Source organism: Scardinius erythrophthalmus (genome assembly GCF_964197995.2).
Source record: "Scardinius erythrophthalmus genome assembly, chromosome: 20".
NCBI classification, from domain to species: domain Eukaryota; kingdom Metazoa; phylum Chordata; class Actinopteri; order Cypriniformes; family Leuciscidae; genus Scardinius; species Scardinius erythrophthalmus.
In genome coordinates this window covers 34,108,336-34,127,509 of record NC_138240.1, presented here as the reverse complement: position 1 = coordinate 34,127,509, position 19,174 = coordinate 34,108,336, and the positions used below count along the sequence as shown (strand labels likewise).

Here is a 19,174-nt window from a genome sequence, read left to right as displayed (position 1 = left end):
ATTTATCTGTGCAGTATGTTTCCTTTTCTCTCTCTGTGTGTGTGTGTGTGTGTGCAGCTGACCTTTGACCTGTTAACTGTCACATGTGGAAAACATCTGATCTTAAATGGTTGTAAATCATGAATGCTTTGGAATACAGATCTAAAGCAGATTATTGCAGAGGTGAAAAGAAGTAAATAAAGTTATAGAAGTTGTTCAAGTTTACTGTAAAGCATTTGTACTTTACAGTATTTATTTTATACAATATATATATATATATATTAAATAAAAATTTGCTATCTACAATTGCTAGAAAATCTAATTTGAAGTTGATATTACAAACATTTCGTTGCTGTGAGATTTTCTTTAGGCGCTATACCTAAAATAGCCACCAGGTGATCGGCCATTGGTTAACATGACGCTGTTCACACACTATCACATGCATCACTCACACTAACAAATCAATGAACTTTCATCAAGAATGTAACAGCATTGTGCAGTCTAGTGCTGTAAAAACCAAGGAGAGGTAACCTTTTAGAGGTGCGATTGATGTGCTGGTTATGTGTTTTTTGTTTTGTTTTTTTAAATGTAGGCCTATAACTAAATATGCAATATCCATATGCAAAATTATCACATCATTGATAAACTAAATGTTGTGGTAATCCTCTGCTAATGTCTATTGCAGATACAGATATTCATACACGTGAATAACTAGGTTTTCATTTGCACATTGACCGTTCCAATATGGCGGACGGCTTTCATATACAGACAGACACTTTAGCCATAATGCATCCTTCCCAACTTATTTCATCCTTATCTTTCCTTCAGCTCTTTCACTTCACACTTGGACAGCACATACACACGTTGACCAACAACGTGTTTCTCCTTTTGTGATTTTGAATGATGACGACAACAACAACAACACAAAGGAAAATGGCAATATTATGTGACCTGAGAGCTTTCAGGTAAAAGATGAGATGCGGATGTTGCCATGACAACAGCACTTTCACTGGAGGCGATACATCCAGACAACAGTTTGGTGAGGCTGAGGTTTGATTCGTTCAGGTTATTCATCGCTTCATCACTCGACGGGTGTTTTCAGAGTGGTCACCTGACGCAGGCATTTTTCACGATGTTTAGTGAAATAACCTACAGCTGTTGTCACTATGTTTTTGATTAACTTACATAGATTGTGTCACGTGTTTATGAATGTTTATGATTCAAACATTTTGCTGATCTGACTGAAGAAAAAAGTAAATGAGGCAAATATACCCATACTGTGGAATTCATGTAATTCATGGGCTGCATCCAAAAACAGGCTATGACAAAAGAAGTAGGCTATGTCTGTATTCACAGTACTCATAAAAGAGTCGGCTAAAGTACTCGGATGATCAGGTGAGATTCTAAAGTGTGCATTTGATGGACACTTTACTATCCCATGAGGCCACAGGAGAGGATTTATGAATGACTGGGAAGCGACGCTGGTAGGTCACGTAATAATGACAACATGGCGGATGTAGTAGGCCTACGTCCGGTGCTGCGTTCCAGTCCAAAATTGTCATGTCCTTCACTTGCTAACTTCCCTCCGTCTCGTTCACTCGGATGTACGTTATTGCGAGTGCCCACTACTGGCGGAAACTGCAATGGGCTGAATTGACCGTTCGCAAAAGCCACGCCCCCTAGTTATTGTTACTACGCCCGTCAAACAATTGAGAACCAGACATAGCCATGGCTGGGTTGAACTCCATACCTAGACATTCTCTGTCCATACCTATTGGTATAAGTGATTGGTTTTGGAGTAATGCGGCAGACATATCCTCCAGGGCACGACAGAAAGGGCTGCAATCTAGTTTAGGTTACAAAGATTCAGTTTCTACCTGTTCTATCAGAGGTATGACAGGTTAGCTATGCTAGCTAAGCTAAGGATGACGACCAACCTAAACAAGTAACGTTATTAGCCTACAGTTTCCCCACCTCTCAAGTCTAACCTTTCATCATTGCATATGTTCTACGTGTCTTTAAACATTTCATACTGCACTCGCTCGCTCGCGTCCTATAGGAGAATCTTTGTTGACATCTTTGTACGCATGCGCGAGTGGTTGTGTGGTCATTTCGTTGTCAGCAGAAGTGGGATCGGGGTCAACACTGACGGTCACTTCACAGTCCATGCTAACATCATCATTACCACCCAGTTCCGGAACTGTAGCGGAAGTAACGTTAGAAGTGGAAGGCATTGCGGATGAAAGGCGTTGCCTCTTGATCCCCCGTTCGTATCGCTGAACAGCCTTTTCTTTTGCTTTTAAGTTTTGCGATACAGAATAGCCCATTTTGATGTGAGGAACATAGTCTGGGTGCTGTGGATCGCGGTTTGGGACACCTGAATCAGAACGCGAAAACATATGACTCGGTTGATTTGACTCAGTTTTATTTATTTTTTTATTCAATCTTCTATAAATACATAGTCACTAAGACTTACCATGAACAAAATGAGCCTCACAAATTCGATCAGTAGCTGCAGGAATCCAGGCTTTTTTCGGAGCGTCCGGGTTCAATCGCCTAATTGCACGCAACCATTTCTTTCGTTTTTCGCGATCCTTTTCGGAGGGAATTCTAAAAAACTTTTTATCAGGCCCCCAACGAGCCGTACAATCGACCACACAGCAAGAATGAACCATCCTCTTCTCTAAATCCTCCTCCAAACGTGCAAAACAATCAATTTACATGTATCTAGCGGTGTTTTCTGCCACACGATTCCCATGATGCAACGCGACAAACATAAACAATGACGTCACAAAAGATCCGCCTATTCGCTTTGGACGCGCGAATGGATTCAAAATGTTCAAGCGTCGAACTAGACGCGATACACGCGAATTTTACGCTCTATTCGCGTTTGGTGTGAACGCAGCATAATGAACAGGCTCCGATGTCAAGATTGCAATGCTGTTATGTGTGTGTGTGTGTGTGTGTCAGAGAGAGAGGCACGGGCGCGACCGAACAGTGGAAACATAAAAATAAATACTCCGTCATTTTATTCATACAGGACATCATTAAAACTGCAAAGTGTTGTAAGAGTAACTTACTTAAACTACTTATTGATAACTGATATGCTAAGTTAGCTCGCTAGCTTTACTTACAGCAGACATATGTAGCCTATGCATTCTTCGAGGCATTTAGCTGTGAGTGAGGTCTCCCACACTGCTTAATCCATTGTCGGCATCTTTCCGCTTGGGTCTTGGGCTTTGGAAAGGCAAAAAAACCGACCCCTCCCTCTAAACTTTTGGGGTACCTGGTGTCAGACTAGCAGGTGCCATAGGCGCATCGTTTCACCATGTGCTGAAATCGCAATGTTTGACGGAGGTCCTTCTCCTTAGTTACAGTTGCTGAACTAGGATTGGACGAGGACCGTTCGAGGGCGGGGTTTTGCGAACGGTCAATTGGAACGTCCTAAGCCCTTGATCACTTGGAATCAGCCATGTAGTTGATTTATTATTTACATTTGTTTTCCCTTTAAGAATTTGTTTAATGCAGCATCCAAACGTATGGTGTTTGGGTTGTTTTCAATAAAAAAAAATAGAATTATTATATATTAGAGTTGTTTGTTGTGGTGGTGATTAGACGAGATATGTGGTGACGTCACAATCGTACTGCATTGTGGGACATATAGGTAGATAAGTGTACATATGAAGTAGACTTGCTCCCTCGGTCAAAATTTAAACTTCCCATCTAAACGACCCCTCGTCCACTTCACGAAATGGAACGCACTTCAAAATGGTGGATGGGATTCCCCCGAGGGGAAATGCTTAGGGAAGTTCGTGTCTAAAAGTGGACTGGAACGCAGCACGGATTGCGATTATACTACACTCATCCATACTATATAGAACATACTTTTTTTGCAGCCGTGGAGTAATTTCTTATTCAAAATAAGCACCTACTCAATAGAGTATGTGATTTCGGACGCAGCCATGGTGAAAAACTATCCATGATCCTGTACAGAAAATTCCACTTAATCGAGTCGTCTCGCAATACTCAGTCAGAATACTTAAATATTTATATTTTGTAATAAACTTAAAATACATTGTTTCTAAAGATATAATCAACAACTTTAAACATTTCTAAATTTTTAGCGTTTTACATTTCTCCATCGTTCTCCACTATGAAATCAAAATGGACAGTTCTTGTTTTTTATGGAAAATTGCAGTATTTATTATAAACTAGTGCAAAATGCCCATGCAAAATCAGTTTTTGTGTGTGTTTTTAGCAATTGTTGGTTTGGTGCCCGTGAAAGAGACTGTGAACGCATTGAATTCAGGGAGCAGGCTAGGTTACTACAAATGATGGCTGTGAATAAACTATAATATTCAGAAGTAAACAGTGTAGCTGACTGAGTGTTTATGTATACCACAACCTTCTAAGTGCTAGTGCAAAATGCCCGTGCAAAATCAGTTTTTGAGTGTTTTTTTAGTAATTGTTGGTTTGGTGTGTTTGAGTGCTCATTGTTACAATTACACAGCAAAAGTTCAGTGACATTTTTACTTGTGCATGGTAGAAAGCACACAGTGAACTCAGAGAAAACGCTATGCTTGTGCAAACAGTTTGTGAATAGGCCACTACAAATGATGCCCGTGAAAGAGACTGTGAACACATTGAATAGGATGTGGAAATTGCAGTAATTTGTAAGAGACAATTTCTCACGTTGATCACACGAATGCGTGTGTCGTTTATTTTAAAAGGAAAAACACAAGAGTAAACAAAAGCGTTGCCAAGCGCCCCACATCATCAAACATTCAGAACAACACAAAAGGACCGTAATCCCTGAACAATTATGAAGAAACACGTTAAGAACAAAGTGCTGCATTTATAATCAACAGTGTATAGAACTACACTTAACAACAAAGGTGAATTATGTATATCACAATCACTACACACGTCCCCCCAGAATTCACCAATCAGAAGAAGAACCAGTCAACGGGGAGGTGGGCGTATCAACCGGCCACAATGGCTGCGCTGTACCGGAGGTCGAGGAGACCTCACCGCAGTAGGTGTCCTGTCATGACCCGGGCGTGGGGCATGGAGTGTAGGAGGCTCGGGAGGAAGGGGAGCAAGGGGAGGGTGCAGAGCAGGGGGCCGTCCACGTCGTGGGGGCTGGGCCAGGTCAATGGGCCTGGCCACGTCCAAGTGAGCTGGTTTGAGGCGGTCAATGGAGAGTCGCTCTGGTTTACCGCCCCTGTCCACCACAAAATGTTTGTCCCCCGTCTCCTGAACCCGGAATGGGCCCTCGTAGGGCGGGTGTAGCGGTCCTCTGTGGGCGTCGTGGCGAATGAAAACATAGTCAGCTGTCTGAAGTCCAGTGGGGATGTGTGACTGAGGGAGGCCGTGACGGAAAGTAGGGACAGGTGCGAAAAGCCTCGCATTGTCCAGTAGAGTAGAGCGCTGGAGAGTAGCAGACCAGGGAACCGTGGTGCTAGGGAAAAAATCCCCTGGCACCCGCAGCGGCTGTCCATAAACAAGCTCTACAGATGAGGACTGAAGGTCCTCCTTTGGCGCAGTCCTGATGCCCAGCATCACCCATGGGAGCTTGTCGACCCAGTTGCTGTCTTTGAGGCTGGCACGCAGGGCAGCCTTCATCGACCTATGAAACCGTTCACAGAGTCCGTTAGCCTGCGGGTGATATGCGGTTGTGCGGTGGAGTTTCACTCCGAGGCTCTGTGCGACAGCGCCCCACAGCTCAGACGTGAACTGCGCGCCTCGGTCAGAGGATATGTCCGAAGGAGTGCCGAAACGGGATACCCAGGTGCCAATAAATGCCCGTGTCATCTCGACAGACGCCACTGACGTCAGTGGCACAGCCTCAGGCCAGCGGGTGGTCCTGTCAACCATGGTTAACAGATACTGTATGTGAAACCGTGAGAGGAGGGCAAAGGACCAACCAGGTCCACGTTTACATGGTCAACACGTCTCTCTGGAACTGGGAACGACTCTAACGGGGCATTAGTGTGGCGGTGTACTTTGGCCCGTTGGCACTCAACACATGTGTTAGCCCAGTCCCTAACGTCCTTCTTGAGGCCGTGCCAAACAAACTTTGCTGCAATCAGTCTCTGTGACGCTTTCGAACCTGGGTGGGAGAGACCATAAATGGCATCAAAAACTTGTCGTCTCCATCCCGAGGGAACGACCGGCCGAGGACTACCTATGGAGATGTCACACAGGAGCGTGGTGCCGGCGTCGCCAAAAGCCACGTCCTCAATCTGAAGCCCTGTAGTCGAGGTCTTCAGGAGTTGCAAATCCGGGTCTGTGGTCTGACTCGCCGCCATGCGGTTGTAATCCAACCCAAGATGGACTGCCCCTGCCACAGCCCGTGATAGGCAGTCCGCCACACGGTTGTTCTTACCAGCAACATGCTGCAAGTCCGTGGTGAACTCTGAAATGTAGGACAGATGCCGTTGCTTGCGGGCGGACCACGGCTCAGCCACCTTGGCCATGGCAAATGTCAGCGGCTTGTGGTCCACAAAAGCAGTGAAATGTCGGCCTTCCAGCAGGGAACAAAAGTGTCTGATGGCGAGGTAGAGGCCCAGCAGCTCCCGATCAAAAGTGCTGTACTTCCGCTCACAGGGGCGCAGCTGACGGCTAAAGAAAGCCAGCGGCTGCCAGGCCCCACCTACCAACTGCTCGTAGACAGCACCGACAGCGTAGTCCAAGGCGTCTGAGGTGATGGCGATGGGGGCTGTAGGAGAAGGATGCGCCAGCATGGTGGCATTCGCTAGGGCTGCCTTACTGGCAGCAAAAGCCTTGTCTCTGCTCTCAGTCCAGTCCACAGCGTGCTTGGGTTTACCTTTCAAGGCCTCGTGCAAGGGCCGCATGAGCTGAGCAGCTCGAGGGATGAAGCGGTGGTAAAAATTCACCATGCCGAGGAACTCCTGCAGGGCTTTGACAGTGAGCGGGCGTGGGAACTGTGTGACTGCCTCCACCTTTGATGGGAGAGGGACTGCCCCATCCTTAGTGACTCTGTGTCCTAGGAAGTCAATGGTGGAAAGACCGAACTGGCACTTGGCGGTGTTGACAATTAATCCATGTTGGTTAAGCCGCTCAAAAAGGGTTCGTAGGTGCGCCAGGTGCTGAGACTTGGACATGCTCGCTACCAGGATGTCATCCAAGTACACAGAAAGGAAAGGCAGGTCCCGCAAAACAGAGTCCATGAGGCGCTGAAAAGATTGGGCGGCATTTTTAAGGCCGAACGGCATGCGCAGGAACTCAAACAGACCAAACGGTGTGATCACTGCTGTTTTGGGAATGTCCAGTGGGTGTACCGGCACCTGATGATATCCCCGGATGAGATCCATCTTGGAAAAAATCACCTTGCCAGCCAGGTGTGCTGAAAAGTCTTGTATGTTCGGGACTGGGTATCGGTCAGGTGCCGTTGCCTCATTAAGTCGCCGGTAGTCGCCACACGGACGCCAGCCGCCGCCAGGTTTGGGGACGATGTGGAGGGGTGATGCCCACGGGCTGTCGGATCGGCGGACTATGCCCAGGCATTCCATGTTTGCAAACTCAGCCTTTGCAACAGCAAGCTTGGTCAGGTCGAGGCGCCGAGCGCGGGCGTAGACGGGTGGACCAGTAGTGGTGAGATGGTGCTCCACACCATGCTTCACGGCAGATGCAGAGAAAGTGGGCTATGAGGGATGGGAAACTGGCAAGTAGACGGTGGAAATCATCGGAAGCTGAGAGCATGCTAGACAGTCGTATGGAGTCGGCTCCGCTGAGCGTGCACGTATACGAACAAAACGTGACGACGTCAATAAGACGGCGGTTCTTTACGTCCACCAACAGTCCATGTGCACACAAAAATCAGCGCCAAGGAGGGGGACAGTAGCCTTTGCTGTAACAAAGTCCCAGCCGAACTGCTGACCTCCGAAACACAATTCGACGTACCTCGTTCCATACGTGCGAATGGGGCTACCATTGGCAGCTTCCAGTGTTGTAATGTAACGGAGTACAAATACTTCGTTACTGTACTTAAGTAGAAATTTCACGTATCTGTACTTTACTTCGCTATTTAAATTTATTTCAACTTTCACTTTTACTCCACTACATTTCCTAGATAAAATGTATACTTTTACTCCGATACATTTCCACTAAGCATCTTCGTTACTCGTTACTACAAAATAAAATCAAAAGAAATGTGTGCGACTGCAATAAGGGAGGTTTGGCGAATCACTGCTCCTAGATACTAGCTCCACGCTCCGCACGGCGCGCGCTCTATTTCAGCGTAATGGTTGTTTGTTGCCATGCCAATGGAGGAGGAAGCACAACTGAAACCACCACGGAAGCACGAGCACCTACTGGAGGACCTCCCGTTATCGTAGACGACCACCCTGACACAGAGCTGCCAACTCTCACGCATTCACCGCGAGACACACGCAATTGACACTTTTCACATGCTCTCACACCACACATCCATTTTCTCACGCACAGAAAAATCGTGAAGCAAAGAGGACACGGAGACCGACAGACTAGACAGAGCAGGTTAGTTATGATAGAAAAAAAATCTCAGATTCTGTCAATTTTATTACGAAATTCAAATAAATACCGTTTTGCCGCTTGTAAATGTGACGTGACAGATCCCTAGCGCACGTGAACCGATCGTCTCTACTAGCTAATAGTAAATAAACACGAATGAACAGTGTTAAAAGAAACAGTACAACTTACCGAAATGTATATTCATCATCATACATAATATCGATCAATCAGTGTTTTTCAACTGCGGAAAGGGTCAGTACAACAGCTGGAGAACAATTGTGTCACATAACATTTACCTCAGGAAAGCCATTTGATGACCAATATAGGCTATAGCACGTTAGTTGGCTAGAAAAAAAAGAGCTATAGAGAGTATTTATCTAAATATGTGTACTATATTACATATTTATTATATTTTTACTTATATCATTAAATAAAGTTGTTATTATGATAAAAAAACGCATTATATTTATATCTGATAGGGCTCTCTGTATGTTTACAGCATTAGGTGAGTTTTTTTTTCTTGAGAAAAATGAATGCCTATCTTGTGTACCTAATATTTATCCAAATTAGTCAATATTGCATATTGTAATGCAAGATTATTTTTTTACATCCCACCCACCCCAAAATAAAGCCACAATAAAGTACACAATCAAAGTTCTAACCGCTTGCTTAAAAAATATATATATATATACTTTTACTTCAATTACTTAAGTACATTAAATATCAGAAAATTACTTTTGATACTTAAGTACAGTATATATCAGATACTTTAAGACTTTTACTTAAGTAATATTCTAAAAGGTAACTTTCACTTCTACCAAAGTCTTTTTCTAGTATGATACTTGTACTATACTCAAGTATTGCTTTCTAGTACTTTATACAACACTGGCAGCTTCCATAGGGGGCCGTGGCTGTCGGTCAACATATCCAAACGGGATGCAGGCAGGACGCTCTTCTGTGCTCCCTTGTCGCACAGAAAACGGCGTCCGGAGATGCTTGAAAAGCAGCCTGCCTACGCGGCCGACACTCATGGCCACTACTGAGCGCCGGCCCTGGCGTTTCCCGCACCACCGAAACTGCATGGTGACCGGCATTTGTTAGCCTTAGTTCCAAACTTTGCATGGTAGAAACACAACCCTGAAGGCTGCTAGGGGCCAGAAAACTGCTGCCGATGAGAAGTGGTTGCAGCGATGAGTGTGGAGTCGTCCCGCGTCACCGAAGCGATGTGCGCAGGAAAAAGCGCGGCCACGCAATGTCCCTGACTCGCCAGGAAAAAATTATTAGCCTCTTCAGCCAGTCTCCGACAGTCAGTGATTGTGGTGTTGGCAATTGCAGCTCTCACTTGGGAAGGCAGCTGACGCAGAAAAAGCTGGATGAAAAGAAAATCGGGTCTGTGCTCACCCAAAAGATCCAGCATACGGTCCATGAGCTCACATGGTTTGCTGTCACCCAGTCCTTGAAGTGAGAAAAGCCTGCTGGCTCTCTCAGAGTCCGACAGTTCAAACGTTTTCAATAGGTGGGTTTTGAGTGCTGTATAGCCTACTTCTTAGTTGCCGGAGGATTTGTAAGAAGGCTCTGGCTCACCACTCTGGATGCTGTTGAATTTCCGAGAGCCGACACAACGTAGTAGTATTTTGTTGTATCCGCGGTAATCTCACGCAACGCAAACTGCGCTTCAGTCTGGGCGAACCATGCCGATGCCGACGATTCCCAGAATTCGGGGAGTTTGAGGGTGACAGCGTACGCGGTCATGGTCGTGTCGTGTCTCTGGATATGTCCAGCAGACTAATGTCGGGGTCACCAGTGTGGAAATTGCAGTAATTTGTAAGAGACAATTTCTCACGTTGATCTCACGAATGCGTGTGTCGTTTATTTTAAAGGGAAAAACACAAGAGTAAACAAAAGTGTTGCCAAGCGCCCCACATCATCAAACATTCAGAACAACACAAAAGGACCGTAATCCCTGAACAGTTATGAAGAACACGTTAAGAACAAAGTGCTGCATTTACAATCAACAAGAACTACACTTAACAACAAAGGTGAATTATGTATATCACAATCACTACAAGGATATGTTTAGTTGGTGAATAGCATAGGCTACTATTACACAGTAGCGTATGACGGCAAATCAATGCCAATAATAAACGAGCGCACAACTGATGCGGGCGCGCGCGGTAAATGACTTCCGCGAGAGGATAACAGATCTACACGCGAAGAAACGGGAACTCGCGAGCTCATTCAAACCCTGCGCGCGCGCATAACATCATCTCTGCACGCAATACAAGCCCTCGCTCGCGCATGATCATTCCCCACGCGCTCGCGCTTGATCTGCTCTCGCCTGCTGCTTTTGCTCGCTCGAACAACTTTATTTTTGGCAGTCGAGGGGCGGGACTTACTGTTTTAATAACCTCAAATGTCATTGGTTACTTTTCCCCTTTTCCAGAAGTCAGTTGCGATTGGACGCCTGTCCAATGACTCGTAATTCACTTGACTTGAGACATGAGACATCACTTAATTTGTTTTATTTATTGTGGTTTATTGATGTGTAATGTGATTTAATGCATTGTTAATATAGAATAGATTCTTACCAGATAACTTTATTAACAGAAAGTCTTGTTGCACTGTGTCGTTAAGAGATATTTAGGCTACAGACTATGACGCATTTCCATGGTTATTAGCATTGCAAATTGACCCAAATTTGTATACATTTTTACATTTTATATTTATAACACTGTGATTTGTGATATTGGCATTAAAATATCTTAAAGAAATTGGAGAAAAACGGGAATAAGTTAATGTGCAAAAGTTAATTTATTTCAGCTTACAAGGTGAAACTAATTCAACCTACAAGGTGAAACTGATATATTATATAGACTCATTACATGCAAAGTGAGATATTTCAAGCCTTTATTTGTTATAATTTTGATGATTATGGCTTACAGTTTATGAAAACCAACCTTTTCACAATATTCTAATTTTGAATTTGTTTCTAATTTTGAACTTTTGCATGATGTTCTAACTTTTCGAGTTTCATCTGTATTTGCTGTATATCACCACTACATTACCACTACTCTCATTCACCACTATTTACGTTTACCCAACCAAAATTAAATTAGTACTGTGAACCTCAGAAATGTAAAACGTGACCATTAAATAGTTGCAAATATAACAAGGGCTTTGGATGAAAGATACATTACTTGTTTCAGGGGCGTAGCCACGGGTGTGCCAGGGTGTGCCGGTGCCACCCACAGTGGCAGATGGCACACCTAAAAATGGATGCAGAATTATTTTTTATAGTCTTAATAAAAAATGTTTTACTAAACTTGGGCTACTGTTGTTTACCTAGAATATATTTATTTTTTGAAATCAACCCTTTCATGCGTAAGTTAAAAATATTTTAACCTGACCCCTTGTTTCCATGGCGACGCGTCATGATTGTCACGTGACAGACACACCGCAGCCACAATAACTAACAGATGTATCGCTATTCGTTTTATTTCGTTTTTCCTTTAAAAATATTCACAAACTTGCTTACCATGTCAACTATCTGATATTCCGATTCTTCGTTTAAAAACCTTTATAAATTATCTTGATCTATAACGAGATGAGCGCTGCAGTTCAGAGTCCTGTCAGCCGGATTTACAGCACCTGAATTCCCCAGTTTCTCCCGAAATACATGAAAGTAAGTGGCTGTTGAACTGGGAGAAAAATAGAGTAAACTTTATAGTTCCGCTATGTGTGTCTGATATATAAAACACGTCGGCAAATTACATTTGAATAGATTGTTTTTGCTGCTTCCATAGACATCAGTGTGTATTTTACAAACTACAAATGTATTGTTTTACTAGTACTTATGTCTATTTAAATGTCTGAAACATAAAATAAACAATATGTGGTTGAAAACACTGCATATTAGTTGTGATAGCTGAGCGCGTCCGTCTCTGGCTCAGCGCCAGCCAACGCGCGAAAGCAGTTTGAATCTGGCAGTTCTGTGACGTCACTGAACATTCTAAAGTAACGCAAGTGTATTTCCCTCATATTTAATATAAAGCGCATGTGTATACTGATATTTTTCTAACGTCTGGACTCCTTTATTAAGGGAGTCTGGATGTATAAACAGACGTTTCAATATATTAGTATTAAACGCATTTTCTGATCATTTAGGCTATATTTCAAGTTTTGACTGCAAATGTCACGTCCATAACGCTGGAACTCCCCAATAGTAATGTAAAGATGTGGTAGCATTGGATCTGGACGGGAAGGATAACTCGGGGAGCTGGAAGCATAGGTTGGAAGGGGCGTGTGTCGCGATTCTGCCTTCTCACACCGCGACCAGTGTTGTGTGTAACTTATTACAAGTAACTTGAGTTACATAATCGGATTACTTTTTCAAGTAACTAGTAAAGTAACGCATTACTTTTAAAATTTAAAACAAAATATTTGAGTTACTTTTTCAAATAAGTAACGCAAGTTACTTTTGTTTTCCCATTTATTGACTGACAGCTCTCTTGTCTCGAGAGAGAGAGAGAGAGTGTGTAAACATGATGGTTATTGTAGTTCTAAACTAAATGTGAGCGTGCATTTACTCATCTCACTTGCACACAAAAAAGATGAAATATTCCTCAATATGAATAAAATCAGTGAAATGCAGAATCAGAATATGCAAACCTCCAATAACTAAATGTTAAATAAAACAATTATTTATGCATTTAATCTCACTTTATTGACTAATATACTTCTGACATCCAGAATAACAGCAGCTGAAAGGTTTGTTTGAGCTGTTCCTCTACTGTACACTGCTGTACTCTATCTCTACTGTACACACGTGAATCTGCATTTCCTTCAGCCTGAGGATTATTAATTCACTTTCGGTGTGAAAGGGTCTTTACATTTGCCCAAAAATATAACTTTTTTTGTCATAAAAAACAAGGCCAGCCCAGATGAAAAAAAAAAGTAACGCAAATGTAATGTAACACATTACTTTTCTAAAAAGTAACTAACACAATTAGTTACTTTTTAAGGGAATAACACAATATTGTAATGCATTACTTTTTTAAAGTAACTTTCCCCAACACTGACCGCGACACAGGTTCGTGGCCCTTAGTGTCGCGATTTCAGTTTCATTTCGCATATAGCCTACAGCCCTTATAATCATAGATGACGCCACAGGTTTTTATTTAAAATATAGAGCATAGCCTATGCTTGTATGTAGGTCTATGGGCAATTTCAATTCACAATACTTACTAAAATATAATGAATATCATTTTATTGCATTTGTATTAGTTGTTTGTTGTTGTCGGTCTTAACGCAAGTTTACAACAGACTAAAAGGGGGGGGGGGATTATTGGGTCGGTCCTAAATTGACAGGGTCGGTCGGGTTACGGCAAACAAGAATATTTTTAAGGCTGGCCTAATCTGACAATAAATGTGGCACACCCAGATTTTCAGATGCACACCCAGAGTATCTTTTCTGGCTACGCTACTGACTTGTTTATATCAATATTCAAGAGTTGTTGTGTAAGCTTTTTGTTATCATTCTGTGTATTACTATTATGTCAATTTTGAGTGGTTTATTATGTTTTCTATTAAATGTAAAAGGGATTCTGGCTTCTCAAGATACAGTACAAGGCATAAATAATTACACCCCTCTGAAACCCAAACAAATTCAGAATTTTTTTCTTTATCTAGGTCTAGGACATTTTTTTTTTTTTAAAGATATGTTATGTTCAGATGGGGTGTAATCATTTATATGGTGTACTGTACTTGCCTCATACTTTCTCTTATTAGGTTATTAGTTAGATGGTTAAGATCACTATATAATATTTTAATATCTAATTTGCTGGGTTTAATTTTGTTCCTCTATATTTTGTTGCAAATTCTGAAAAGGCATATGTAAGCTAATTCATGCTGTGTAGGCTACTGTATCTTAACTTGAGAAGCCAGAACCCCTTTTGCATTTAATAGAAAACATAATTAACCACTTATATTACCTAAAATGTATGTGTCATTAGTCTAGCCTAAATATTTCTTAACGACACAGTGCAATAAGACTTTCTGTTAATAAAGTATCTGGTAAGAATCTATTCTGTATTAACAATGCATTAAATCACATTACACATCAATAAACCACAATAAATAAAACAAATGAAATGTCTCATGTCTCAAGTCAAGTGAATTACGAGTCATTGGACAGGCGTCCAATCGCAACTGACTTCTGGAAAAGGGGAAAAGTAACCAATGACATTTGAGGTTATTAAAACAGTAAGTCCCGCCCCTCGACTGCCAAAAATAAAGTTGTTCGAGCGAGCAAAAGCAGCAGGCGAGAGCAGATCAAGCGCGAGCGCGTGGGGAATGATCATGCGCGCGAGGGCTTGTATTGCGTGCAGAGATGATGTTATGCGCGCGCACAGGGTTTGAATGAGCTCGCGAGTTCCCGTTTCTTCGCGTGTAGATCTGTTATCCTCTCGCGGAAGTCATTTACCGCGCGCGCCCGCATCAGTTGTGCGCTCGTTTATTATTGGCATTGATTTGCCGTCATAGTAGCGATAACTTTAAGCGCACCAGAATGAAATATAATATTCAGAAGTAAACAGCATAGCTGACTTACAGATTCAGTTAACATCCACAAATGAATAAGCGCGTCGATTCAGGGAGCAGTGCAAAATGCCCGTGCAAAATCAGTTTTTGTGTGTGTTTTTAGTAATTGTTGGTTTGGTGTGTTTGAGTGCTCATTGTTACAATTACACAGCAAAAGTTCAGTGACATTTTTATTTGTGCATGGTAGAAAGCACACAGTGAACTCCGAGAAAACGCTATGCTTGAGCAAACAGTTTGTGAATAGGCCACTACAAATGATGCCCGTGTAAGAGACTGTGAACGCATTGAATAGGATATGTTTAGTTGGTGAATAGCATAGGCTACTATTACACAGTAGCGATAACGTTAAGCGTACCAGAATGAAATATAATATTCAGAAGTAAACAGCATAGCTAACATATAGATTCAGTTTACATCCACAAATGAATAAGCGTGTCGATTCAGGGAGCAGTGCAAAGTGCCCGTGCAAAATCAGTTTTTTGTGAGCTGATCGCCGTCAAAAAAGTTCAGGAGATATAGTGATGGCTGATTTCAACAGTTTCAATATGATAGCATTTTGGAAAAAAAGTGTAATGAATTTATTGCATTTTTTGGGGAAAAATAATCAGTTTTTATAATAGGATTTTAATTTTTTATGATATTATAACCTAAAGATGCTATGTGAAAGTTTGAAACAGAAAATAGTGGTTTTCATCTTGCCACTTTCTTGGTAAAGAAAACATATTTTTACTCAAATTAATCAAAATGGATTTATCGCGTTCTGGAACCAAACTATAATATTCAGAAGTAAACAGTATAGCTGACAGAGTGTTTATGTCAGAATGTTTATTTTTAAACCACAACCTTTTAAAAATGATATATTTAACGATATCTTTAGCATTTCTCATCCAAACAACGTCAAACTTGGCACTGCACTTACTCGTGCCCGTGGCGAGACACCTGTCGAATTTGAAATCCATCGGACTAACGGTTCGAGAGATATGTGGTTAACATACATACAGACAGACAGACAGACACACAGACAGACAGACACACAGACAGACAGACAGACAGACAGACAGACAGACAGACGTTTCTGTAATTTATAGATAGATGATTAATTTGTGCACATCATTAGCCTATCTTTTTAAATTCACTTGCCTCGTAATCTTTAATCAAAATAACTTTCCCTCCCTCTTGTAGCAACATCTCTTCTCTGAAGCAATAATAACCATGAGGGCGGGGCAACCTGTCAGTTACATCATGAGATCGACCAATAGCAAACCACGACCATCCAATCAAAACAGAAGAAATTTGAATCAGAAAAATTGTATTTCCCAAATAAAATAAGAATTTTAATGATAGGCCTAATGTCCACCTTCAATAAATCAGTATCACATTCCATAAACAAGACCATTGTGTCAGTTATTGTATTGAAAAACATCAGAAATAAATAATGAAACTTGGGAAGTAAAACTGAAAAAGACCTGTAAGATTTCTTCTGACTCTTATTTAGCCTACAGAACCAACACCTTCTGTGATTTTTTTTTTTAAATAATTACAAGGATATAATATCGATTTATCATTTTAAAGTGAGTTTTTTTTTCTACCTATGAAGATGACTGACACTAGCAAAACTCAAAATGTACAGCTTTGAAACCAAATTTTATTGTCTTTTGCTCTGAATTAAAGTCTTGCTGATTCCCTATGTGAATTTGAAAGAAACAAAAAAGCAATGAAAACATCCCACATATTCATATTATAAAGTCACCTGTGAACAGAGATCCCACTTTAAATGAGATCTTTCTATCCGCCTTCTTGAGACAAAACGAAAGTAATGCAAATTTATTTCCTTGCCTTTCTTTATATTTCTTTATTTTGTTTGCTATTTGTCTGTTTAAATGTCAATACTCTGTCCCTCGTACAAAGCCAATTGTTCTACTCATTGTTAATTTCAAATGTCTGTAGGCTTTATGTTAATGAAATTAATGTTAATTGTTGTTGCTTGCAAAATGTTACAGATAAAAAAAAACTCAACATCACATGATTCCGGGAATAGGCCTATATGGACAAAATTAAGGAAGTGTCTTACAAAATACTTGACAGAATTTATCCTGCTCAGCGTGTTTTGGAAAGATTTCACCTTTAAATTTCATACCTGTGAATTTTGTGCACTAGAAAAATAAACTATTTTGCATCTGTTTTTTCACTGTATTTACTCAAGATCATTTTGGAAAGATTTAGAAACCTGAAGTGTATGATAGAAATGTGTGTATTTGATGTGCTTTTTCTATACTCAGAATGACAATTTGGAATGTAAAGAACAACATATTATACAGTTATTTATTTTGTTAAGAAAATACCATATACATACATTTTAAAAATGACTTTATATGTAAATCTTTTGAAAAAAAAAAAAAAAAGCGCTGAAAACATGTAGCCTACTGCTTTGAAAGCACGGGATTTTATGTAATTTTAAATTTTTTCCCCGCTATTTTTATTTATTTTATTTTAGCTAATGTAATGTGAAAATGTAATACCTCTTGCTCTCATGGCATTAGCCTACATAAAAATGAAAATAAAACAAGAATAGGTCTATATGCACAGAAATCGAATGGAGATTTAATTTCATGTTATTTGTGTGTATTTTCATATGCGTGTTATTGTTCCCTACTTGAGTTTGTAAATTGATATTGTTCAATAAAAAATAAATAAAAAAGGAGTGTCGCGAGGGTTGTTCGTCAGCAGAGGGCAGTGTCGCACAGGTTTTTCGTCAGCAGTGGGCAGTGTCGCACAGGCAGAGCATCATCAGTGAACATGCGAAGAACCTCCCCGTCCCTCCAGTGATGTTTATTTCAGGAAACGGGACACTCAGTAGTAAGTCCAACAACACTCTCGGGCGCTCCAGGAATCGCAGACGAAGGAAAGCATGCTGATGGTCGTGTGAGCAGCGCGTAAAGATGGTGTTCGAGTCGGTGGTGGTCGATGTCTTGAACAGGTTTCTGGGCGATTATGTGGTGAACCTCGACAGCTCGCAGCTCAGCCTCGGCATATGGGGAGGTAACGCACAGTAAACGTGTCAGCTGTCAAATACAAACGTGTGTTTGCTGCTAAAAACACCTTTATGTCCATTCATGAACATACACAACACAGTTATATGGGCGTTTACGTTAAAAGAATCGGCTGACCTTACACTGGAATCTGACAGGTTTGAACATGCGTTTTACAGTAACCCTTAACTAAAAGCTAACTCAGTATTACATGCATAATCTGTTCTTCTGGTTTAAATCTATTGTAGGGATGTTGGTTAGCTCCACTGTTACTCTGAATTAGTATGGTATCACTTTGGTTGGGATAGTTCACCTCACATGTAAACTCTGTTCACTCTCATGTGGCTTAAAACATGTCCAGTTACATTTTTACAATGGAAGATAATGGGATTTCTGCTGTCCAGCTTCAAGCTTGACCTGCTATACAAGACATTCATGACACAGTTCTCACTTTTGGGTTGAACTGTGGAGAGACGGCTTCACTTTCATTCTGAGATCCAGGATACAGCTTCAGTTTATTAATTTCACTGGGTCTTGACTGTCAAACATTAATCAGAGATTATGACTACAATATTATTCAACACGGACGTACCATTTTATTCCGTTTCTCTTGATTTTTATCAACATTATGATTATAAATATGTATCTTTTACTACTATATTGTGAGAAAATGAAGAGTTAATTTATAAAATATTCCTTTTATTAGTTTCCAGTGCTGCATCCCTACTTTCTGTCAATGCCATCAGATATTTATGAAAATTAATATATATATATATATATATATATATATATATATATATATATATATATATAAACAAATTTTTAAGTAGGTCTGATTAGTATAAAATCACCTCCTGTGGTATTTTATACATCTGAAACCCAAAATCATTTTACTGACGCCATAAGATTTGTCTGGCTTGCGGTGGGCGATATGACCATATTCTTATTTCACAAAATTAGAAATTGTATTTCATGATTATGATATAAATCACCATATAGTTATTTTGTGTTATTTGATCTTATTTCTGTTATTAGAAATAAGAAAAAAGAAGCAA

At 41.0% G+C, this 19,174-nt stretch overlaps 1 protein-coding gene across 2 annotated transcripts in view; it reads left to right on the top strand.

The window, feature by feature from the left end:
- The first annotated feature begins 17,904 nt into the window (after positions 1–17,904).
- Positions 17,905–19,174, top strand: part of vps13a (vacuolar protein sorting 13 homolog A) — an 88,725-nt gene continuing 87,455 nt past the window's right edge. For both annotated transcript variants that reach the window (XM_081349368.1, XM_081349367.1), the window contains exon 1: positions 17,905–18,129. In XM_081349368.1, coding sequence (XP_081205494.1) covers positions 18,030–18,129 — 100 coding nt within the window. In that variant the 5' untranslated portion in view covers positions 17,905–18,029. The remainder of the gene's footprint in view (positions 18,130–19,174) is intronic.